Raw genomic sequence first — 24,366 nt, 5'->3', positions numbered from 1 at the left:
ACATACTTACATTCCGGTGTCTGTCCCCCGGCGTTCTGCTTCTCTCCACTGTGTCTGCGCCAGCCGGAAAGCACAGCGGTGACGTCACCGCTGTGCTCGCTTTCCGGCCAGCCGGCGCTCACAGTGCAGAGAAGCAGAACGCCGGGGGACAGACACCGGAATGTAAGTATGTAGTGTTTGTTTTTTTTACTTTTACGCTGGTAACCAGGGTAAACATCGGGTTACTAAGCGCGGCCCTGCGCTTAGTAACCCGATGTTTACCCTGGTTACCAGTGAAGACATCACTGAATCCGTGTCACACACACCGATTCAGCGATGTCAGCAGGACCTCAACGACCAAAAAACGGTCCAGGCCATTCCGACACGACCAGCGATCTCGCAGCAGGGGCCTGCTCGCTGGTACGTGTCACACAAAGCGAGATCGCTACTGAGGTCACTGTTGCGTCACAAAACTTGTGACTCAGCAGCGATCTCGCTAGCGATCTCGCTATGTGAGACGGGGCCTTAACACTTGCCAGTTGATGAACAGCTCCTGGAACTAGGCATAGCCAAACAGGAGCAAATAAAGAGGTCTTTTCTGCACTTCATTTGATGTAGACCAAGAAACCCTCTTGGATCAGAGATTTGCCACAACACAGGGGAGCACAAAGACTTATCATTGAGAATAAAGAGGGTATCTAGTAACAGAGCTAAATTTAGTTGCTATAAAAGCAGAGATTAGACACAATAAGGTACCAGAAAAGAGTTACTCCTTGCAATGCTGACAAGAGGTGGCCACAACCAGCAATGTGCATGTGTGCTCCACCGCACAGTTAAGGAGACAGAAACTGTGTCTAAGTGAAGGAAGTGCTGCTGAAGTGTTTGCCAGCAGACTGCTGCAAGTACTAGTAAAATGTCACCAGTAAAGCTTGTTGCTGTATAACCATTCATCTACCTATGTCAAACCTTGTTACCTCTTCTATAGATTTTGTAGCCTTAAATCTTGTGACTCCCAATGAGTAATATCTATTTGAGCTGATACTGGTGTTCTTTTGTATTACTTTTGCCATCCCTGAATGGGAAAACCTCTGCGTTCAATGAGGGCCAGTGTGTCTGTGTCGTTTACTGGCATAGCCTTTATAGGTACATACATGTTTGGTGCCCATGGAAAGATAGCCTATAGAGATTGGAGATGGATTGCCGACTGGAGCTTGAGACACATGCTACAGCCGTGATATCTATCGTCTGGATGTGAGGAACTATCTTAAGGACTTTTGTTGCTGGCTGGGGCAGGAGACATGTGCTACGGTCGTGGTATGGAGCATGGGCTGTGACTACAGACTATACTGTAAGAAGATACAAAAGCTGTTGGCCAACCAAAAGTTGGGAGGCTGTGGGTTTTGCATGGTACGGAGGCAGTCGAACTATCAGCCCCTGGATGAGTCATGAGTAAGACCACTTAGTGCAGTCGAAACGCGTCGAATGGGTCATGTCGACCATGTAAATTTTTATTTTGTATGCGCTATATTTTCTTTTGCAAGATAAAAAAAAAAGGAAAATCCAGTCCTGTTGAGCCAGACTCCAATTTTTTCTATTTTCCTTGATGTGAGGCCAGGGCGAGGCCGGTGTCAGAACCCCAGGTGGATGAGCATAGAGCAACTAGGTGAGCTGGAATTAAGTTTTTATAAGATGCCCATGAGATCTTATATTGCATCTTTCCCAGCAAACCTTCTGCTCAGGGTTCTCCTTCTCTACACCACTCTGTCCACAGGTCAGACTGCATGAACGTAAAACATATCCGTTCCTTTTACAAGACAACCCCATTGTGAGTAAATAAAATAAAAATAAAAATTTATTTAAAAAATTTAATAAATTCGTCAATGTTGTACATATCCTGCTAGGCAATAAGACAATTTGAAACCAATACAATTGTTTTGTATCAAAATTTTATTCAATAAACAAAAGAATGCAACATCGGGTAACATTTCTATAAAAAGATGAAGATGGGACTGTTCTACAGTGCATTAAAAAACCCTTCTCTCCTTGAAGTAGTATCCAAGATTGTGTGTAGAAACAGTCAATTTTAAACTAGAAGTTATTAAGTTTCCTCTCGGAGAACAGAATTGACATTTAAATATTGCAATCACTAATCTAATTTGGTTAACAATTCAAGAAATTCTACTACTTCTTCTTTCCATTTGGAGATGGTTCGTATCCGAAATAACTGACTTGGCTCTTTTTTAAAGAGATGTACAACCAGTAAAACGCACACAAGTTTCCGAAAGTAGGACCGACACAGAGGTTCTCGAATACCTTGTGTTGAGACAAATGTTTACAATTTACAAATGTTTTTTTTTTCTTTTCTTATTTCTTAAACAACTTTTTTTTTCAGGGTTCATAAGACTCAGACAATTTAAGATGCAAAATAAAATTGAAAAAATAAAGAAAATAATAAAATATACCAAAACAATAGTTTATAGGACAAGACATCATCCAGTAATATGTTCAATTCAGCAAAGAGTTTCCGCTGTGCTTCATGGAAGTCAGTTTAAATATGTTAGTGCCCAAAGAGTCTGTATTCTCTATATTATCCTCTACAGGCAACATAAAATTTCAAGGGGACAAAATTTCTGTATCTTAAAATGCTTGCCTAGCATATAGGAAAAGAAAACAACAATGGCCCATATTCATCATTACTTTGCACCTTTTTTTTGGAGCAAAAGTTTGTATTTTAGGCATTTTAATTTTTGCATTGCTTTTGTGTCTTCTTTACGCTTTTCAGTCCATGTCACTTTTTGGGGTTTGCTCGACAATGTGGACATAGTTTTCATTATATAGATATATTGCAACTTTTTGGAAATCTTGCTTAATTTTTCACAAGGCTACTCCAGTACTATAGCAGAATGCAAAATTGGTCATTTATTTTTAATGTTTTGTATAGTTGAAGACTAATACATGTTATTTTGAAGCCTATTGAAAGGGTTGTGAGACATGTTACTGTATAAAGGCACAAAAAAAGAGCCAAAGAGCGAAAAATTGGCACCAAACGTAACATTGTATGACATTCTAATGATTTTGGAGCAAAGTTCACAAGGAAATAAAGAAAGACATCAGAAAATTGATTTATATGAATAAGGGTCTAAGTGTGGACCTAAAACTATTTGGAGGCCATGATTATATAATAAGGTAACCATTTACTTGAGGTCATTTTCAACAAATGTGGAGTATCATTGCATGTACCTTAATTTGGTGTTGGTGTCCACCTATGTGAATCTTGTCTGATGAGTTTGAACTTCTTATTACAATTTGAGACAAACTCGCAAATGATGACTTGGCTGAAAGCATTTGAATAATGAAAATCAGATCAACATCGTCAGGAAAACTCAAAGAATTCCAAAAATTGGTGGTAAAATGTTGCAAAAGGCAATTAAATTGAAATGCCTAAAACCAATCTTTTACTCCAAAAATTACGCAAAAAAACACTGTTTCTCTGCAAAACCACGCGGCCAATTTGCAAACTGTTCTTGAAATTTTGGAAAAACTTATGTTGACTCATATTTTAACGCTATTTGTGGACTCACGGAAAGGTTCTCAACTAAGGCAACAAAAGTGTAGAATAGACCAATAGCATAGAATCAAACGCTAACAAGAATTTATTTTTTTACCAAATTAAAATCCCAACAAATGGATAATCTTTAGTGAATTGATTTCATACTTCATAAAGACTTACAAGAATATGAAAGAAATAAAGAAATAAAAATCAGAACTTTGGAGCCCAAGAAAACATTTGTACAAATATTATAAGAAATGTACATCAGTTTCAAAAGCCAAGCTCAGCTATTTCATAGCGGATACCAATTTTATCATAATTTACCTAAAAAGGAACAATCTAAAGAATAAATTAAATAATACTTATAAAAAAGCACACCCCGCCCCTTGCCCAAACCAGTTCACAAAGTCTGGAACTGGCAGAATTATTTTACAGTTATAAAAAAATGTTTTTATTTTTTTTATGTATTTTTTTTGTCTTTTTTTTGTCTTTTTTTATTACCACTTTGCTCTCCTTGCTCTGAAAAGAGTGCAGCATACTGTGACATACGACCCACGATAGTATAGCAATGATCGGAGCATGTACAAACTTGCAATACAACAAGCAGGAGGACAAAAAAGTGGGGAGATCGGTAACAGGTTGAAACAAGTTTACAACATTCAGTGCTCACAAAAAATTACAATAAAAGGGTAAAAAAGATAGAAAAACCCAAGTGTCTTGATTAATTATATTCAATGACATGTGCACAACTGTGAGGTACCGCATAGCAACCGATCTTTCTCCGCCTAATACTCTACTCTAAAGTATAAAAATGACAAAAAATATTATATCAGTCACTATGGGAAAAAGACAATTTTGCACATAAAGAAAAAGATGAATCAATACAACGATAAATTACAAAATTGTTTAGATGCTTCTAGGTTAATTTTCTAGGTGTTGCAAAATGTATGCGTGTTCTGAGATGATGCAAACTTTTGAGCTGCAAATTAAGTTTGTGATTGTGGAGAACGGGTGATATTGTGGTTGAAATGTTCATTCTAAGCCTTTTTTTAGAGGGAGTAAATCTCACAAGTGCTACCTATTGGAGGTACATAGATACTCTACTTTTTCCCGTAGAGGAAGCCAATAAGATGCCATACTGATCTGACGTCCTAAATGAGGGCTACTGTAGCTCACTTATTAGCTTAGTCATCTACAATACTGTTAGGTCATGGTGGTTACAATGTCTATCAGGAATGTAAGAAAAATTGTATTGAACGGATAGTTCCACCAACCGACTACGAAAACATCTTACGTGGTCTTCCATTATCTGCATAGTAAAATAAGGCAAAAATATTCCCAAAACACTGGTTCAGTGGCTATGATGGAGAGTTGAGCAAAAAGGACCCTGGTCCAGCTGCCATGTTTGTCGTCCGTGACTGCCCGACCGGAGACCTGTGAAGCTTATCTCACTTGCTGACATGAGCCTGTACCTCTTCTTATTTGTGAGTCTGGACTGATGTCATTGTTGAGACATGACAAATACATGACCATACACCGGGCCTTCTAAACAAAGGAGGTGCCAAATACATAAAAGTGCTACTTAGTTCTCCCCCAACCCAACGGACTCTGTTGAGACCAAAAGTGATGTTGCGGCAACCATTCAGGCACCCGATGGCTTAGGCCACTGTGTGGATGCTTCTGGTTCTGGCAAAGTGCTGTAATGGGGGGGGTTTGTGGGAAGCGGTAAGTAACACTTTAGTAAAACTTGAAAAAGTCCTTTAAGTATACATGTCAAGCCAAGATAAGTTGGGACATCACGTACAATTTAAATTATTTTAGGAAGGGAAATTTGGGGCCAATATTATGGGAAGTTAATGATCCTTCTTAAAAAATATTAAAAAGTAGAAGTCCCTAGTATAGGCAAGACATATGCATTGATATTGCCATGAACAGACTCGCCCTCAAGACTCCATCTCTAACTCTGTTAAATATTGATGATATAGGTCACCTCTAGAGGCTGATACCTATCTAAGAAAAAGGTAGAAATGATCCAAATATTATACTCATGAGCAAAAGAGGAAACTGCTCAAAATTCAGGTAACCTTTTCAAAAATTGTCATTGTCCAGGTGGAACTATCCTTCAAAAACAATGTGTAACGGAAAGGAAGAGTGTCAACGTCAAGTATTTAAGGTAGGTAATACCATTCACACTTATATGCCATGTGAAAGCTTTAATCCCCATATAAATATGTCAAATGTGTACTACATCGGTGAATGGCAATTGATACAAATATAACGGGGATTGATGTGTCAATATGTGAGGCTTCCATATCATAGGGCAGTTTTCAGGATTTCCTTAGTATTTCACAGGTGATGGAATTGTCTGTGAAGGTGATGCAATTATCACCTGGGCAATACTAAGGAAATCTTGAAAACATGACCTGTTGGTGGCTCTTGAGGACCGAAGTTGGGGAACACTGTCATAGGGCTATATGAAGTATTTGAGATTTTATAGGGGTCCAATCTAATTGCTAGAAAGGTCTCTTGACAATAAGTTAATTATAAAGTGTCCCTCTGCTAGGATCCCAGTGATCAGCTTTAATATATGAGGAAAGCTGGCAATAAGGGTATTTTTTACTGCAGGGAAAATGAAGAATTCCACAATTTCGGTCCAGCCAGGTCCTCCAGAGCTGGAGATGCTCTTTGTAACCACTCTCCAATCTAGCCAAGAGATGAGAATCCTGAACAAAGGATTCTCCCTCTATTAATTCAGAATTCCCTAATAGGATGCATTAAAATGGACCGTCTAGAATGGACAACTCTTTTAAATACAACATTGGTATGATGGGGAGACTTGCGTGTTGCACAAGCACATCCTTGAAATTTGCTAAATGCCAGTTAAAAATTGGTGCCATTGGCACTTGGTTTTAGTAAATAGAACGTTTGGGTTTTAGTTGACTCTACGACATGGCAGCTAGTAAATGTGATAATGAAGAGATTTACAACAAATTAATGTAAAAGTAAAATGATTAATGATTTCTAATAATTAAGTGTAGAATCCTCCAACGGATGCAGCTACTGATGGAATTGGTCTTCTCAACTTTTCCAATTGAACCGGTGGAATAGAATTTATCTGACTTTTGACACAACTGGATGTAACTAGTTGTAAAGATCAGAAAAACGGCGAAACCTCCGATACTGTGTGCCAGTAGACACTGTATGATGTATAGTATCAATTTTAAAAAGAAGATAACAGACAGTGCCCTGTACCCACTCATCTGTGCTTCATTGCTACTGTCGAGCACCAGACATAAATCATAACCAGAGGGACGTTTGAGGTCAAAGAATTGTTTTCCAGAAATCTTCCTCCTTGGTCGACATCTGTGTACGCTGGTGGTGACAACTGCAAATAGATTCAATACTGCTGGCATAATGCCTAGGTGAAAAATGTTCTCTTGGATGTGTATTGTACTGTTTGATATTACTTAACTAAGAATTATCTAGTAAAAATGGTGATAAATGCAATTTATTGGTTTTTAAGTGGTTGTACAAATTGTCAGATGGGTTGATTTCAGTAGGACTGGTTTGGTCACTGTTTTTTTTTTGGCATATGTGAGGAAAAAAGGATTGGTCATGTTGAATTTTAACATGCCTGATCCTTTGTTTTTGAAGGAGTTACGCAACAATTCTAGACTGAAAACACGTGCACACTTGGATGAAAAGAATAGAGAGTTTTCTATTAAGAACTGTTGGCCAGCTGATATTGAAATTGTAAAGCCATCTTTAAGCTTCATGCACATGGTTGACCCATCTGTCCAATTCCACACCATAAGATTCTTCCATACGGTATAATATTACAAAGATATCCTTTCTTAAAAGCAGTTATCCCAACGTGGAATCTGATGGGTCATTTCCTGACTTTTTTTGTATCTCCATATTAAAGTGGAAGCGTACAAATGTCAAAGTGACCAAGTGTGAGAGACCTAAAGGGGTCAATTCTCAAATAACTCTTAGACCGCCTCAGTACTACTTCCGACTTCCTTAACATTTGACATTTTTACAGGTACAGGAATATTTAGAAAAAGCAATGTGGTTGGGTATTGGAATCCCAAAGTTTTACAGAATCTTCAAAAGGTTCTGAAGGGGCTTAAACTGCACGATATTCTATGGTTTCATTTTTTTCAGAGACATAATAGGGGTTCTATCGATATGCATAAAGACTTTCATGTACATCTTCGGTTTTATACAGAAGCATTATTTTTTCCTTGTTGAATTCCATATTGGTGAAACAGGAAAAAATTGGTTCATGTATGGAGTGTAGGGAAGCAGGAGGTAAAGTACTCGATGGTAGGTGTGTGTCACCGAGGTGGCTGGCCTCGGTGATGTAAGTCCCGGAAGTAATAATGGGTTACTCAGAGGATTATTTTTAGTAGACTGGATTTTGGGTCTGGGATTTAGGAGCGATCAAAAGAACCTGGGTGGGGAAGGTCGCTCTCATACACTTCAGCCCAGGGTTTGCTCGTCTAATAACAGGCAGCTGGGCTAGCAGTCTCTGTGATGTTTGGAGAGAAGGAAAAGACCGTTAAGGGTGGAGAGTCTCTGACAGACCCTGAGAGGTGGATATAAAACCCAATGGGTGAGACTTTTGAAATATTTTGAAGGGACTGTTTTGTTATTTGTTTGTGCTGCAAAAAGGCTGCTGTTTCTTTTTATTTGGGCTCTGTGGACGTTTATGTGTGTACCCTAACTGCTGACAGAGAGCTTGACTTCCTACAGGAGGTATTCTTATCTAGAAGCTCTACCTCTATGTGCTTTCTTGATAAATATTGAGTCCTATGGACCTTCAGAGAGTCACACAAGTACGGAGACCTCCTTTGCACACATGAGCCATTAGGCAAAGTAATTGAGCAATGCACCAGTTAGTGGCAAGTATCGTTGGAGGTTCTTCTGTCTCTTAAAATGGAAAAAAAATACTTAACGTAATGGAGAACTATCCGATGCAACGCGTTCTGGATCATCTGTACATCATAATTATTTAACTGTTGGATTCTTTACATTTCTTTTAGTGATTTTTTTTTCTTTACATTTTGTTATGTGTCTATACTACAGCATTTCTCTATGCTGAAAATAAAATCTCTACCTAAAATAAAATGTACAACTAGTGTAAAAAAATAAAAATTTAAATGATTAAATACAACACCCTTCTTAAAACGCTGAAATAATGAACATGGAATACTTTTGATTTTAGCAATAAATATATCTTGAGGCTGAAATTATAGAGCGGGTCTGACATAATGACGTTTTTAGCCTCTGAAGCGTCGCTTCATCTTTCCAAGCAAAAAGAACCTTTGACACAAAATCCTTACATTGATTTCTGCGGACACAAGGAACAGATAAAGCGTTTGTGTGGAGATGAGTCAATGAGCGAAGGTCGGTCGGGAGAATTCTTGCAAGTATTAAATCCGTGGTTGGAAAAGGCCTGTGGGTCTGTCCATTGGTTTTCATGGGCAACGATTGACTGCAAAACACTGGTATGCTGCAACGTTCCTGGCTGTCCGATTAACTCCTTGGCTGCCATTCAGAGGGAACTAAAGCACATTGCTCTGCAATGCTTTCCAGGCCCCGCCGCCGACAAAAAGAATTAATCTTTTTTTTTCAGATGCAGTTAAAAAGCAGAGCCTGTGATCGCATTGAGCTGCTTCATCAAACCTTCCAAGCTTGCCATTTGCTCACTTAGGTCGTCTTGCTCGTAAACCTGTAAATACAAAAAAAATATATATATTTTTTTAAATTATTATTTTATTTTTTAGAATTATATTTTTAAATACTTATTTACATTATTTTCAATAATCATGCTAAACGGGAAAAAAAAAAAAATAACATGTGTCAATAAAATTCTCCTACACGTTCCAACTCATTCTTGTTCGTAAAGCCATTGAAGGAGGTGAAACTTCAACTTTCTCGGCCCTGATTTATAATCTGTGATCCTGCTCCATCTCAAAGATTATTTGTCATGCGATCTTTTGTAGAATGCAGTCTATTGGGCCCATTGCTCAGTGAGGGCCCATTATGACTGCAAATTTGGCACACTCTTGGCCAATGGCTGAATGGTCTTCGAAAGATCACTCAGTGGAGGGTGACAATGAGCAGTGAGAACGAAGTGATGGATGGCTATATTCCTACAATGTGTTTTTGACAATAAAGGTCTTCCGTCAGTGATGTTTCCAGCAATGTGAAGATCGGAAGTGGGTCTTACGCTGGCAGGGTCGTCTGTGTGTTTATGACTTTCCTCCGATACTTCTGGAGCAGTTGGCACTGACACCGGGAGCAGAGGAGATCTTGCTTTTCCAGCCAGACCCAATGACGCTGTCTTTACTTGTGGCTTGGGTAAACTGGACCCTAAAAATAAAAAAAAAGAGAATAAGATACTGTTGTACTTTTTCAATTTTTATTTTATTGTATTGTCTAAGAAAATGTATTCAGAGAAGTTTTCCAAGTTTCAAAATATTTCATAAAATTCAGATGCGTAAGAAAGTAATTGTGAGGCCATACAGCAAAAATCATCATCTTTTTCAGGAATTGTGAAAACCCCCCAATTATAATTGGTTCCTTTAGGGTGTAGATTTAGCATATACAGTACAGGTAAATCACAAAAAAAGGAAGAATGCACAAAGTGCACACAGTAATATCACAGCATATAGATAATGTACATGGTGATGTCACAGTACAAGAATAAGGCACACAGTGATGTCACAGCACATAGATAATGTACATGGTGATGTCACAGTACAAGAATAACGCACACAGAGATGTCACAACACATAAATAATGTACATGGCGATGTCACAGTACAAGAATAACGAACACAGTGATGTCACAAAACATAGATAATGTACATGGTGATGTCACCGCACAAGAATAACGCACACAGTGATGTCACAAAACATAGATAATGTACATGGCGATGTCACAGTACAAGAAAAACACACACAGTAATGTCACAACACATAGATAATGTACATGGTGATGACACAGTACAAAAATAATGCACACAGTGATATCACACTATATGAGTAATGCACACAGTTATGTCACACTATATAAATAGTGCATCCAGTGATGTCACACTATGTAAATAATGCACACAGTGATGTCACACTATATAAATAATGCACATAGTGATGTCACACTATAAATAAAGTACATAGTACTGTCACACTATAAAAATAATGCACACAGTGATGTCACAGCACATAGATAATGTACATGGTGATGTCTGTTATGATCCGGTGACCTTGGAGCCGCATGAGAGACTTTCTCAGGAGTAAGTGGTATCTGTACTGACCGCAAACCCTAAACTGACACCGCAACTAGAAGAAGCCGTGGGGTGTGCCTAACACGTACTAGACACCTCGACACAGCCAGAGGACTAAATACCCCTATAGGTGGAAATGGGAAATCTATCTTGCCTCAGAGCAGAACCCCAAAGGATAGACAGCCCCCCACAAATATTGACTGTGAGTATAAGAGGAAAGACACACGCAGGCAGAAAAACAGAATTTAGCAAAAGAGGCACTTCTAGCTAAATAGAAAAGGATAGGACAGAATTCTAAGCGGTCAGTATTAAAATCCTAAAAATATCCACAGCAGAAAATACAAATATTCTACATCTAACTAAAGACATAGCAAGTATATCTGCAACTCCTGAGAATCCAGCATGACTGAAAAATCCAAACAAAGTCTAAGCTGGACAAAAACACAATGAATTGCACTGAATTGCCAAGCACACTGCATGTGTGCACAGAGACAAAAAACCAGACACTTATCTTAGCTGAATTGGCAGCAGAGCATGAGGAACCAGAGAGAGATGCAATCCCTCCAAGAACAATGGACAACTGGCCAGGAGTAATGGATCCTGCACACCTAAATACCTAGTAGAGCTGCAATCAGCAGAAACACCTGCCCTGGATTACAACCCCAAGACAACTGCACTACCACTAACAACCACCAAGAGCGGAATTCACAACAGTACCCCCCTTGAAGAGGGGTAACCGAACCCTCACCAGAGCCCCCAGGCTGATCAGGACGAGCCAGATGAAAGGCATGGACCAAATCAGCAGCATGGACATCAGAGGCAAAAACCCAAGAATTATCCTCCTGGCCATAGCCCTTCCATTTGACAAGGTACTGAAGCCTCCGCCTCGAAAGGTGAGAATCCAAAATCTTCTCAACCACATACTCCAACTCCCCATCAACCAACACAGGAGCAGGAGGATCAACAGAGGGAACAACGGGCACCACATATTTACGCAATAAAGATCTATGGAAAACATTATGGATGGCAAAAGAGGCCGGAAGGGCCAAACGAAAAGACACCAGATTGATAATCTCAGAAATCCTATAAGGACCAATAAACCATGGCTTAAACTTAGGGGAAGAAACCTTCATAGGAACATGACGGGAAGACAACCAGACCAAATCCCCAACCCGAAGCCGGGAACCAACACACCGACGACGGTTAGCAAAATGCTGAGCCTCCTCCTGAGACAGCACCAAATTGTCCACCACATGAGCCCAAATCTGCTGCAACCTGTCAACCACAGAATCCACACCAGGACAGTCAGAAGGCTCAACCTGCCAACCAAGGTAGCCGAACTAGCCCGATTATTACACAAAAGCATCTCAAATAAGTTTCCAAAGTCTGATTAGTTCGCTCGGTCTGGCCATTTGTCTGCGGATGAAATACGGAAGAAAAAGACAAATCAATGCCCAGCCTAGCACAAAAGGCCCGCCAAAGCCTATAAACAAACTGGGAACTTCTGTCGGACACAATATTCTCCGGAATACCATGCAAACGAACCACATGCTGAAAAAACAACGGAACCAAATCAGAAGAGGAAGGCAATTTAGGCAAAGGCACCAAATGAACCATGTTAGAGAACAGGTCACAAACCACCCAGATAACCGACATCCTCTGGGAAACTGGAAGATCTGAAATAAAATCCATAGAAATATGCGTCCAGGGCCTCTCAGGGACCGGCAAAGGCAAAAGCAACCCGCTAGCACGGGAACAACAAGGCTTGGCCTGCGCACAAGTCCCACAGGACTGCACAAAAGAACGCACAACACGCGACAAAGAAGGCCACCAAAAGGACCTACCAACCAAATCTCTGGTACCAAAAATACCAGGATGGCCTGCCAACACAGAACAATGAACCTCAGAAATCACTCTACTAGTCCATCTGTCAGGAACAAACAGTTTGCCCACTGGACAGCGGTCAGGTTTGTCAGCCTGAAATTCCTGCAGAACCCGTCGCAAATCAGGGGAAATGGCCGAAAGGACCACCCCTTCCTTCAGAATGCCGACCGGTTCCAGTACCTCAGGAGAATCAGGCAAAAAACTCCTAGAGAGGGCATCAGCCTTAATATTCTTAGAACCCGGAAGATACGAGACCACGATATCAAAGCGGGAGAAAAACAAGGACCATCGAGCCTGTCTAGGATTCAGCCGTTTGGCAGACTCGAGGTAAATCAGATTTTTATGATCAGTCAAGACCACAATACGGTGCTTGGCTCCCTCAAGCCAATGTCGCCATTCCTCAAACGCCCACTTCATAGCCAACAACTCACGATTGCCGACATCATAATTGCGTTCAGCAGGCGAAAACTTACGGGAAAAGAAGGCACAAGGTTTCATCAAGGAACCAACAGAATTCCTCTGAGACAAAACGGCCCCTGCCCCAATCTCAGAAGCGTCAACCTCAACCTGAAACGGAAGAGAAACATCCAGCTGACGCAACACCGGGGCAGAAGTAAATCGGCGTTTAAGCTCCTGAAAGGCAGAGACAGCCACAGAGGACCAATTCGTTACATCAGCGCCTTTCTTCGTCAAATCGGTCAGGGGTTTAACTACACTGGAGAAGTTAGCAATGAAACGGCGATAAAAATTAGCAAAGCCCAAAAATTTCTGAAGGCTCTTCACGGATGTGGGCTGAATCCAATCATGAATGGCCTGAACCTTAACCGGATCCATCTCTATAGATGAGGGAGAAAAAATGAAGCCCAAAAAAGAAACCTTCTGCACTCCAAAGAGACACTTAGACCCCTTCACAAACAAAGCATTATCACGAAGCATCTGAAACACCATCCTGACCTGTTTCACATGAGACTCCCAATCATCGGAAAAAATCAAGATATCATCCAAATATACAATCATGAATTTATCAAGATAATTCCGGAAGATATCATGCATGAAGGACTGAAAAACAGATGGAGCATTAGAGAGTCCGAATGGCATCACAAGGTATTCAAAATGGCCTTCGGGCGTATTAAACGCAGTTTTCCATTCGTCACCCTGCTTAATATGAACAAGATTATATGCCCCCCGAAGGTCAATCTTAGTAAACCAACTAGCCCCCTTAATCCTGGCAAACAAATCGGAAAGCAAAGGTAAAGGGTATTGAAACTTGACCGTGATCTTTTTCAAGAGGCGATAATCAATAAAGGGTCTCAAGGAGCCATCCTTCTTAGCAACAAAAAAAAATCCCGCTCCCAACGGTGAAGAAGATGGCCGAATATGCCCCTTCTCCAAAGACTCCTTAACATAACTCCGCATGGCGGTATGTTCAGTAACAGACAGGTTGAAAAGTCGGCCCTTGGGAAACTTACAGCCTGGAATCAAGTCAATAGCACAATCACAGTCCCTATGTGGTGGAAGGGAACTGGACTTGGGCTCATCGAATACATCCTGAAAATCAGACAAAAACTCTGGAACCTCAGAAGAGGTGGAAGAGGAGATTGACATCAAAGGAACGTCATTATGAACCCCCTGACAACCCCAACTAGTCACAGACATAGACTTCCAATCCAACACAGGATTATGTATCTGCAACCATGGAAAACCCAGCACAATAGCATCATGCAAATTATACAACACCAGAAAACGACAATCTTCCTGATGGGCTGGCGCCATGCACATGGTCACCTGTGTCCAAAACGGGTTTATTTTTAGCCAAAGGTGTAGCATCAATGCCCCTTAAAGGAATAGGGTTCTGCAAAGACTGCAAGGGGAAACCACAACGCCTGGCAAATTCAAAGTCCATTAAGTTCAAAGCGGCGCCTGAATCCACAAACGCCATGACAGAAAATGACGACAATGAGCAGATCAAGGTCACAGATAACAGAAATTTAGGTTGTACAGTACTGATGGTAACTGAACTAGCGGTTCTCTTTGTACGCTTAGGGCAGACTGAAATGACATGAGAAGCATCGCCACAATAAAAACACAACCAATTCTGACGTCTGAATCCTTGTTGTTCCGTTCTAGACAGAATCCTATCACACTGCATAGGCTCAGGCATCTGCTCTGAGGACAACGCCACAGCGCGCACAGTTCTGCGCTCCCGCAAGCGCCGATCAATCTGAATGGCCAGAGGCATAGAATCACTCAGACCAACAGGCGTGGGAAACCCCACCATAACATCTTTAACAGATTCAGAAAGACCCTTTCTGAAAATTGCAGCCAAAGCATCATCATTCCATTTAGTCAGCACAGACCATTTTCTAAATTTCTGACAATACAATTCTGCCGCTTCTTGACCCTGAGACAGGGCCAACAAGGTCTTCTCTGCTTGATCCACAGAATTTGGTTCATCATATAATAATCCTAGAGCCTGAAAAAAGGCATCTACATTAAGCAAGGCCGGATTCCCAGATTCCAGTGAAAATGCCCAATCCTGAGGGTCGCCACGCAACAGGGAGATGACAATTTTCACCTGCTGAATGGGATCACCAGAGGAACGAGGTTTCAGAGCAAAAAACAGTTTACAGTTGTTTTTAAAACTCCAAAAATTTGGACCTGTCCCCAAAAAACAAATCAGGAGTAGGAATCCTAGGCTCTAAAAGCGGAGTCTGAACAATATAATCAGAAATACCCTGTACCCTAGCAGCAAGCTGGTCTACACGAGAAACTAATCCCTGAACATCCATGCTAGCACAAGTCTCCTCAGTCACCCAGAGGAAAAGAGGGAAGGAAAGAAAAAACAGGCTACAGAAAAAAAAAGGCTCAACACCTTTCTTCCCTTCTTCTGAGATGCATTTAACTCATTGTTGGCCAGTTGTACTGTTATGATCCGGTGACCTTGGAGCCGCATGAGAGACTTTCTCAGGAGTAAGTGGTATCTGTACTGACCGCAAACCCTAAACTGACACTGCAACTAGAAGTAGCCGTGGGGTGTACCTAACACGTCCTAGACACCTCGACACAGCCGGAGGACTAAATACCCCTATAGGTGGAAATGGGAATTCTATCTTGCCTCAGAGCAGAACCCCAAAGGATAGGCAGCCCCCCACAAATATTGACTGTGGGTATAAGAGGAAAGACACAAGCAGGCAGAAAAACAGAATTTAGCAAAAGAGGCACTTCTAGCTAAATAGAAAAGGATAGGACAGAATTCTAAGCGGTCAGTATTAAAATCCTAAAAATATCCACAGCAGAAAATACAAATATTCTACATCTAACTAAAGACATAGCAAGTATATCTGCAACTCCTGAGAATCCAGCTTGACTGAAAAATCCAAACAAAGTCTAAGCTGGACAAAAACACAATGAATTGCACTGAATTGCCAAGCACAATGCATGTGTGCACAGAGACAAAAAACCAGACACTTATCTTAGCTGAATTGGCAGCAGAGCATGAGGAACCAGAGAGAGATGCAATCCCTCCAAGAACAATGGACATCTGGCCAGGAGTAATGGATCCTGCACACCTAAACACCTAGTAGAGCTGCAATCAGCAGAAACACCTGCCCTGGATTACAACCCCAAGACAACTGCACTACCACTAACAACCACCGGAGGGAGCCCAAGAGCAGAATTCACAACAGATGTCACAGTACAAGAATAATGCACACAGTGATGTCACACTATACAAATAGTGCACACAGTGATGTCACACTATATAAAATGCACAGCGATGTCACAGCACATGGATAATGTACATGGTGATGTCATAGTGCAAGAATAGTTCACACAGTTATGTTTCACTATATACAGTAAATAGTGCACACAGTGATGTCACTCTATATAAATAATGCACACAGTGATGTCACGCTATATAAATAATGCACACATTGCTCTAACAGTGCAGGAAAAATTCACATGGTGATATAACAGTATATATATTGTAAACAAGAGGTTGGCAGAATCCTGGATATAATCCTTGAGAGGATTAATAGGACTACTATATGGTTCCAGGTTTGCTAGAAATTATTAGATGAGATGGGGAGCTAGTTATTCCCACCCCCCAATCCAGGAGGTGCAGCTGGTGTAAAAGGGAAGCTGAGCACTTCATTGCTTGTCTTTATAGGTGCAAATACCTCTGGTATTTGGGTCTGTGGATGTAAGGTGGAGGACCTGTGTAAGCTGTGGATGTAAGGTGGAGGATGTGTGTAAGCTGTAGTTGTAAGGTGGAGGACCTGTGTAAGCTGTGGATGTAAGGTGGAGGACCTGCGTAAGCTGTAGTTGTAAGGTGGAGGACCTGTGTAAGCTGTGGATGTAAGGTGGAGGACGTGTGTAAGCTGTGGATGTAAGGTGGAAGACGTGTGTAAGCTGTGGATGTAAGGTGGAGGACGTGTGTAAGCTGTGGATGTAAGGTGGAGGACGTGTGTAAGTTGGAGGACCTGTGTAAGCTGTGGATGTAAAGTGGATGACCTGTGTAAGCTGTGGATGTACGGTAGAGGACCTGTGTAAGCTGTGGATTTAAGGTGGAGGACATGTGTAAGTTGTGGATGTAAGGTGGAGGACCTGGTTAAGCTGTGGATGTAAGGTGGAGGACCTGTGTAAGCTGTGGATGTAAGGTGGAGGACGTGTATAAGCTGTGGATGTAAGGTGGAGGACCGGTGTAAGCTGTTGATGTAAGGTGGAGGACCTGTGTAAGCTGTGGATGTAAGGTGGAGGACCTGTGTAAGCTGTATATGTAAGGTGGAGGACGTGTGTAAGCTGTGGATGTAAGGTGGAGGACCTGTGTAAGCTGTGGATGTAAGGTGGAGGACGTGTGTAAGCTGTGGATGTATGGTGGAGGAACTGTGTAAGCTGTGGATGTAAGGTGGAGGACCTGTGTAAGCTGTGGATGTAAGGTGGAGGACCTGTGTAAGCTGTGGATGTAAGGTGGAGGACCTGTGTAAGCTGTGGATGTAAGGTGGAGGACCTGTGTAAGCTGTGGATGTAAGGTGGAGGACCTGTGTAAGCTGTGGATGTAAGGTGGAGGACCTGTGTAAGCTGTGGATGTAAGGTGGAGGACCTGTGTAAGCTGTGGATGTAAGGTGGAGGACGTATGTAAGTTGGAGGACTTGTGTAAGCTGTGGATGTAAGGTGGAGGACGTGTGTAAGCTGTGGATGTAAGGTGGAGGATGTATGTAAGTTGGAGGACCTGTGTAAGCTGCGGATGTAAGGTGGAGGACCTGTGTAAGCTGTGGATGTAAGGTAGAGGACGTGTGTAAGCTGTGGATGTAAGGTGGAGGACCTGTGTAAGTTGTGGATGTAAGGTGGAGGACCTGGTTAAGCTGTGGATGTAAGGTGGAGGACCTGTGTAAGCTGTGGATGTAAGGCTACTTTCACACTTGCGTTGTACGACGCATGACGAATTGCGTCGTTGCGACGTACCGACGCAAGCAGTGAAAGCGCCGCACAAAGTTGGCAGCGGATGCTGTTTTTCAATGCGTCCGCTGCCCCATTATGAGGTGCGGGTAGGAGGGGGCGGAGTTCCGGCCACGCATGTGCGGTCAGAAATGGCGGACACGTCAAATACGTTACATGCAACATTGTTTGGTGCCGATGGTACGACGCAACACGACGCAACCGTTGCATGACGGTTGCGACGTGTAGCAATGCGTCGCAAAGCGTCGCTAATGTTAGTCTATGGACAAAAAACACATCCTGCAAGCAATTTTGCAGGATGCGTTTTTTAGCCACAATGACGCATTGCGACGTGCAGTGCACGACGCAAGTGTGAAAATAGCCTTAGGTGGAGGACGTGTGTAAGCTGCGGATGTAAGGTGGAGGATGTGTGTAAGCTGTGGATGTAAGGTGGAGGACCTGTGTAAGTGGAGCGCCCCCAGACACAGGGCCGCGGGGTACTCAGTACCGGGCCTCTCAGTCTCAGTCCTGGGGTTGTCACGGCAGCTAGACCCGGTCCGTGACCCTGCTAAGGGGCGTCCAATGAAAGGTGGTGGTGGGTTGGGGCATGGTGCAAGGCGCAGTAAATAACGAGGACACAGGGTTGCAGTCTCTTTACCTCTTTACTGAAGGCTTCGGGATCCGCAATCCAGAGTACTGCTAACAGGGCTGGCTGAGACCGGCCGGTCCGAAGGCACATCCAGAGTTCCCTTTGCAGGTGGAAATCAGTAGCCTACCTACTAGCGCCTGTGTGTTGTAGTACCTCCCTGCTGAGCACCACGGGATAGTCCTCACAACTGTTGTGTCTGTATCTGATGTTCTTCTCCGTCCCCCAGATGATATGGCTAGGACACACCCGTATGACGGGTAGGCCTGGAGTTCTTCCGGGACCCTAGCGTCGCCCCTCTCCCACAATTGCCCCCTATGTCTGCTTAGGTGATTTAGGTGAGACAGCCAACCTATAATCAACTGTCCTGCCGCTGTTTGAAGTAAAAGCTTGGAGCTTGGAGCTAATACTTCCTTGGCGTTCCGGCCACCGGCTACGCGCCTCAGTAGGATGTTGCCGATCTCGGGGCACGACTCCTACTGGCTTTATCTCCTCTTTGCTGTGATCTCGTTTCTCACTTCTCCACAATAAACTTCTCTTCGTTTCCTTTCTTAGGATGCCACCGCAACAGGTGCAGGCCCGGCTCCATAACGTTCTGTTCTGTTCGCTAGGTCACTGCCAGGATTCCACCCCTGACAGAGACCCCCCTGAATCTTCCCCCGCAACACCCTCTGCCACAGGATGTAGCCTGGTTCCAACCCAGTCAGCTTCTGACTAACTTCCTATCCACCCCCAGTTTTACCAGAGTGTGAGGAGTGGCCTAATACATAGAACCCTTTGCTCCCCCTGGTGCTGGAATGTGAAATGTAGTGTGTGACTGTGATACCTGGTCAGGTGAACTCCTTAAGTGCCATCAGATGTACCGTCGCTCCCCTTAGTGGCGGAGCATCAGTACTGCAACGACCAGGACTCTGGGGCACTGCATAAGCTGTGGATGTAAGGTGGAGGACGTGTGTAAGCTGCTTAGACTCTGCAGGAGGCCGAGTATTGGACTTTGAGAATTGAGAAGCTGAATTGTTCTTTGTTTTGTTATTACTTTCTGCTGGAAGTTGATGGAGTTAATAGACCTTTCTGTTTGGACAAGAAAGCGCATGCCTGTGTGAATGATGCCAACTACCAACGAGCTAAATCCCTATAAGATGCATACACTGTCACAGTATATAGGCAATGCACACAGTGATGTCACAGTACAAGAATAATGTACACAGTGATGTCACAGTACAGGGATGATAAACACAGTGATGTCACAGTACAGAGATAAACACAGTGATATCACAGTACAGGGATGATACACACAGTGATGTCACAGTACAAGAATAATATATACAGTGATGTCACAGTACAGGGATAATACACACAGTGATGTCACAATACAAGGATAATACACACAGTGATGTCACAGTACAGAAATAACACGCACAGTGATGTTACAGTACAGGGATAATACACAGTGATGTCACAGTACAGGGATAATACACACAGTGATGTCACAGTACAGGGATAATACACACAGTGATGTCACAGCTCAGGGACACTAAACAGTGATGTCACAGTACAAGGATAATACACAGTGATGTGACAGTACAGGGATAATACACAGTGATGTCACAGTACATGGATAATACACACAGTGATGTCACAGTACAGGGGTAATACACACAGTGATGTCACAGTACAGGGGTAATACACACAGTGATGTCACAGTAAAGGGATAATACACACAGTGATGTCACAGTACGGGGATGATATACACAGTGATGTCACAGCTCAGGGATCATACACACAGTGATGTCACAGCTCAGGGATCATACACACAGTGATGTTACAGCTCAGGGATACTAAACAGTGATGTCACAGTACAGGGATAATACACAGAGTGATGTCACAGTACAGGGGTAATAGACACAGTGATGTCACAGCACGGGGATGATACACACAGTGATGTCACAGAACAGGGGTAATACACACAGTGATGTCACAGTACAGGGGTAGTACACACAGTGATATCACAGTACAGGGGTAGTACACACAGTGATATCACAATACGGGGATGATACACACAGTGATGTCACAGTACAGGAATAATACACACAGTGATGTCACAGTACAGGGGTAGTACACACAGTGATGTCACAGTACAGGGGTAGTACACACAGTGATATCACAATACGGGGATGATACACACAATGATGTCACAGTACAGGGGTAATACAGACAGTGATGTCACAGTACAGGGATAATACACACAGTGATGTCACAATACAGGGATAATACACACAGTGATGTCACAGTACAGAGATAATACACACAGTGATGCCACCGTATAGGGATAATACACACAGCGATGTCACAGTACAGGGATAATATGCACAGTGATGTCACAGTACAGGAATAATACACACAGTGGTGTCACAGTACAGGGATAATACACACAGTGATGTCACAGTACAGGGGTAGTACACACAGTGATATCACAGTACGGGGATGAAACACACAGTGATGTCACAGTACAGGGGTAATACACACAGTGATGTCACAGTACAGGGATAATACACACAGTGATGTCACAGTACGGGGATGATATACACAGTGATGTCACAGTACAGGGTAATTCGCACAGTGATGTCACAGTACAGGGATCATACACACAGTGATGTCACAGCTCAGGGATACTAAACAGTGATGTCACAGTACGGGGATAATACACACAGTGATGTCACAGTACAGGGGTAATACACACACTGATGTCACAGTATGGGGATAATACACACAGTGATGTCAGAGTACAGGGATAATACACACGGTGATGTCACAGTACCGGGATAATACACACAGTGATGTCACAGTACAGGGATAATACACACAGTGATGTCAGAGTACAGGGATAATACACACGGTGATGTCACAGTACAGGGATAATACACACGGTGATGTCACAGTACAGGGATAATACACACGGTGATGTCACAGTACAGGGATAATACACACAGTGATGTCACAGTACAGGGATAATACACACAGTGATGTCACAGTATAGAGATAATACACACAGTGATGTCACAGTACAGGGATAATACACACGGTGATGTCACAGTACGAGGATAATACACACAGTGATGTCACAGTACAGGGATAATACACACAGTGATGTCACAGTATAGAGATAATACACACAGTGATGTCACAGTACAGTGATAATACACACAATGATGTCACAATATGGGGATAATAATAATATAATAATAATAATAATAATAATCTTTATTTATATAGCGCCACCATATTCCGCAGCACTTTACAATTAAGCAGGGACTTATACAGACAAATTCAATACAAGTTAAGACAATTTAAACAGTGACATTAGGGGTGAGGTCCCTGCTCGCAAGCTTACAATCTACAAGGAAATGGGGGGTCACAATAGGTGAAAAGTGCTTGTTATTTCAGGTCTGGCAATTATAATACATAGGGATTTTCATACAAAGCTGCATGATCCGGTCATCGGCCCGTGTGTTTAAGTGCAATAGTCAAGTATCAAGTGCAGTTATCATGTGCATGGAGGGTGTGGAGACACATGAATAGTAGGGTGCAGATTCAGAGTGATATTTGGAAGGAGGGAACAGGGCAAAGTTAGTTTACTGAGTAGTTGATGAGGTAAGCTTGTTTGAATAGATGGGTTTTTACAGCGCGCTTGAATAGGTCGGGGCTAGGTATCAGTCTGATCATCTGGGGAAGAGCATTCCAGAGAGCTGGGGCAGCACGAGAGAAGTCTTGTAGACGGAGGTGCGAGGTTCGGATTACGGGGGATGTTAGCCTTAGGTCGTTTGTAGAACGGAGGGCACGTGTAGGGCGATAGAGAGAGATGAGAGGAGATATAAGGCGGTGCAGAACTGTGGAGGGCTTTGTGGGTGAGAGAGATGAGTTTATACTGGACCCTGTAGCGAATGGAGGCATCGGTGAAGCGGTTAGACAGAAATATGACCCTGGCTGCCGCATTCAAGATGGATTGGAGAGGAGAAAGTTTGGTAAGAGAGAGACCGATCAGAAGTAGATTGCAGTAGTCCAGACGAGAATGAATAAGAGCAACAGTAAGAGTCTTAGCAGTTTCAAAGGTGAGAAAAGGTCGGATTCTGGAGATTTTTTAAGATGCCAGTGACAAGAGCGAGAGAGTGATCGGATATAGGGAGTAAAGGAAAGTTCGGAGTCGAATATGACCCCAAGACAGCGGGCATGCTGCTTGGGAGTTTTGGTTGAACCCTCCAGGGTAATTTTGCTGTTACGTAGAGTGAGGTTAGTAGAGGGGAGAAACACAAGAAGTTCCGTTTTGGAGAGATTTAGTTTCAGATAGAGGGAGGACATGATGTTAGAGACAGCAGACAGACAATCCTTGGTATTTTGAATTAGGGTAGGAGTGATGACAGGGGAAGAAGTGAATAATTGGGTGTCATCAGCATAGAGATGATACTGGAACCCAAAACTGCTGATTGTTTGTCCAATAGGGGCCGTGTAAAGAGAAAAGAGGAGGGGGCCTAGGACTGAGCCCTGCGGAACCACGATAGTAAGGGGATGAGGAGGGGATGAGGAGAGGAAGAGGAGCCGGCAAAGGATACAGTGAAGAAGCGGTCAGATAGGAAGGAGGAGAACCAGGAGAGGGCTGTGTCCTTGAGGCCTATGGAGCGGAGCATAGTGAGAAGGAGCTGGTGATCCACAGTGTCAAATGCGGCAGAGAGATAATACACACAGTGATGTCACAGTACGGGGATAATACACACGGTGATGTCACAGTACGGGGATAATACACACGGTGATGTCACAGTACAGGGATAATACACACAGTGATGTCACAGTACAGGGATAATACACACAGTGATGTCACAGTACAGAGATAATAAACACAGTGATGTCACAGTATGGGGATAATACACACGGTGATGTCACAGTACGGGGATAATACACACGGTGATGTCACAGTACGGGGATAATACACACGGTGATGTCACAGTACAGGGATAATACACACAGTGATGTCACAGTACAGGGATAATACACACAGTGATGTCACAGTACGGGGATAATACACACAGTGATGTCACAGTACGTGGATAATACACACGGTGATGTCACAGTACAGGGATAATACACACGGTGATGTCAGAGTACAGGGATAATACACACAGTGATGTCACAGTACAGGATAATACACACAGTGATGTCACAGTAAAGGGATAATACACACAGTGATGTCACAGCACAGGGATAATACACACAGTGATGTCACAGTACAGGGATAATACACACGGTGATGTCACAGTATGGGGATAATATACACGGTGATGTCACAGTACAGGGGTAATACACACAGTGATGTCAGACTACAGGGATAATACACACAGTGATGTCACAGTACAGGGATAATACACACAGCGATGTCACAGTACGGGGATAATACACACAGTGATGTCACAGTACAGGGATAATACACACAGTGATGTCACAGTACAGGGATAATACACACAGTGATGTCACAGTACAGGGATAATACACACGGTGATGTCACAGTACGGGGATAATATACAC

The 24,366-nt window shown here is 42.7% G+C and overlaps 1 protein-coding gene across 2 annotated transcripts in view; it reads right to left on the bottom strand.

Moving 5' to 3' along the window:
- Positions 1–5,241: 5,241 nt before the first annotated feature.
- DCC (DCC netrin 1 receptor) overlaps positions 5,242–24,366 on the bottom strand; it is a 1,118,040-nt gene continuing 1,098,915 nt past the window's right edge. For both annotated transcript variants that reach the window (XM_077282231.1, XM_077282240.1), the window contains exons 28-29: positions 9,768–9,910; positions 5,242–9,266 (exon numbers count right to left, since the gene is read on the bottom strand). In XM_077282231.1, the coding sequence (XP_077138346.1) occupies positions 9,177–9,266; positions 9,768–9,910 (233 nt within the window). In that variant the 3' untranslated portion in view covers positions 5,242–9,176. The remainder of the gene's footprint in view (positions 9,267–9,767; positions 9,911–24,366) is intronic.

The sequence above is a fragment of the Ranitomeya variabilis genome, chromosome 1 (genome assembly GCF_051348905.1).
Source record: "Ranitomeya variabilis isolate aRanVar5 chromosome 1, aRanVar5.hap1, whole genome shotgun sequence".
Lineage (NCBI taxonomy): Eukaryota > Metazoa > Chordata > Amphibia > Anura > Dendrobatidae > Ranitomeya > Ranitomeya variabilis.
The sequence above is the reverse complement of the archived record's forward strand: the minus strand, read 5'-3'. Positions and strand labels throughout refer to the sequence as shown.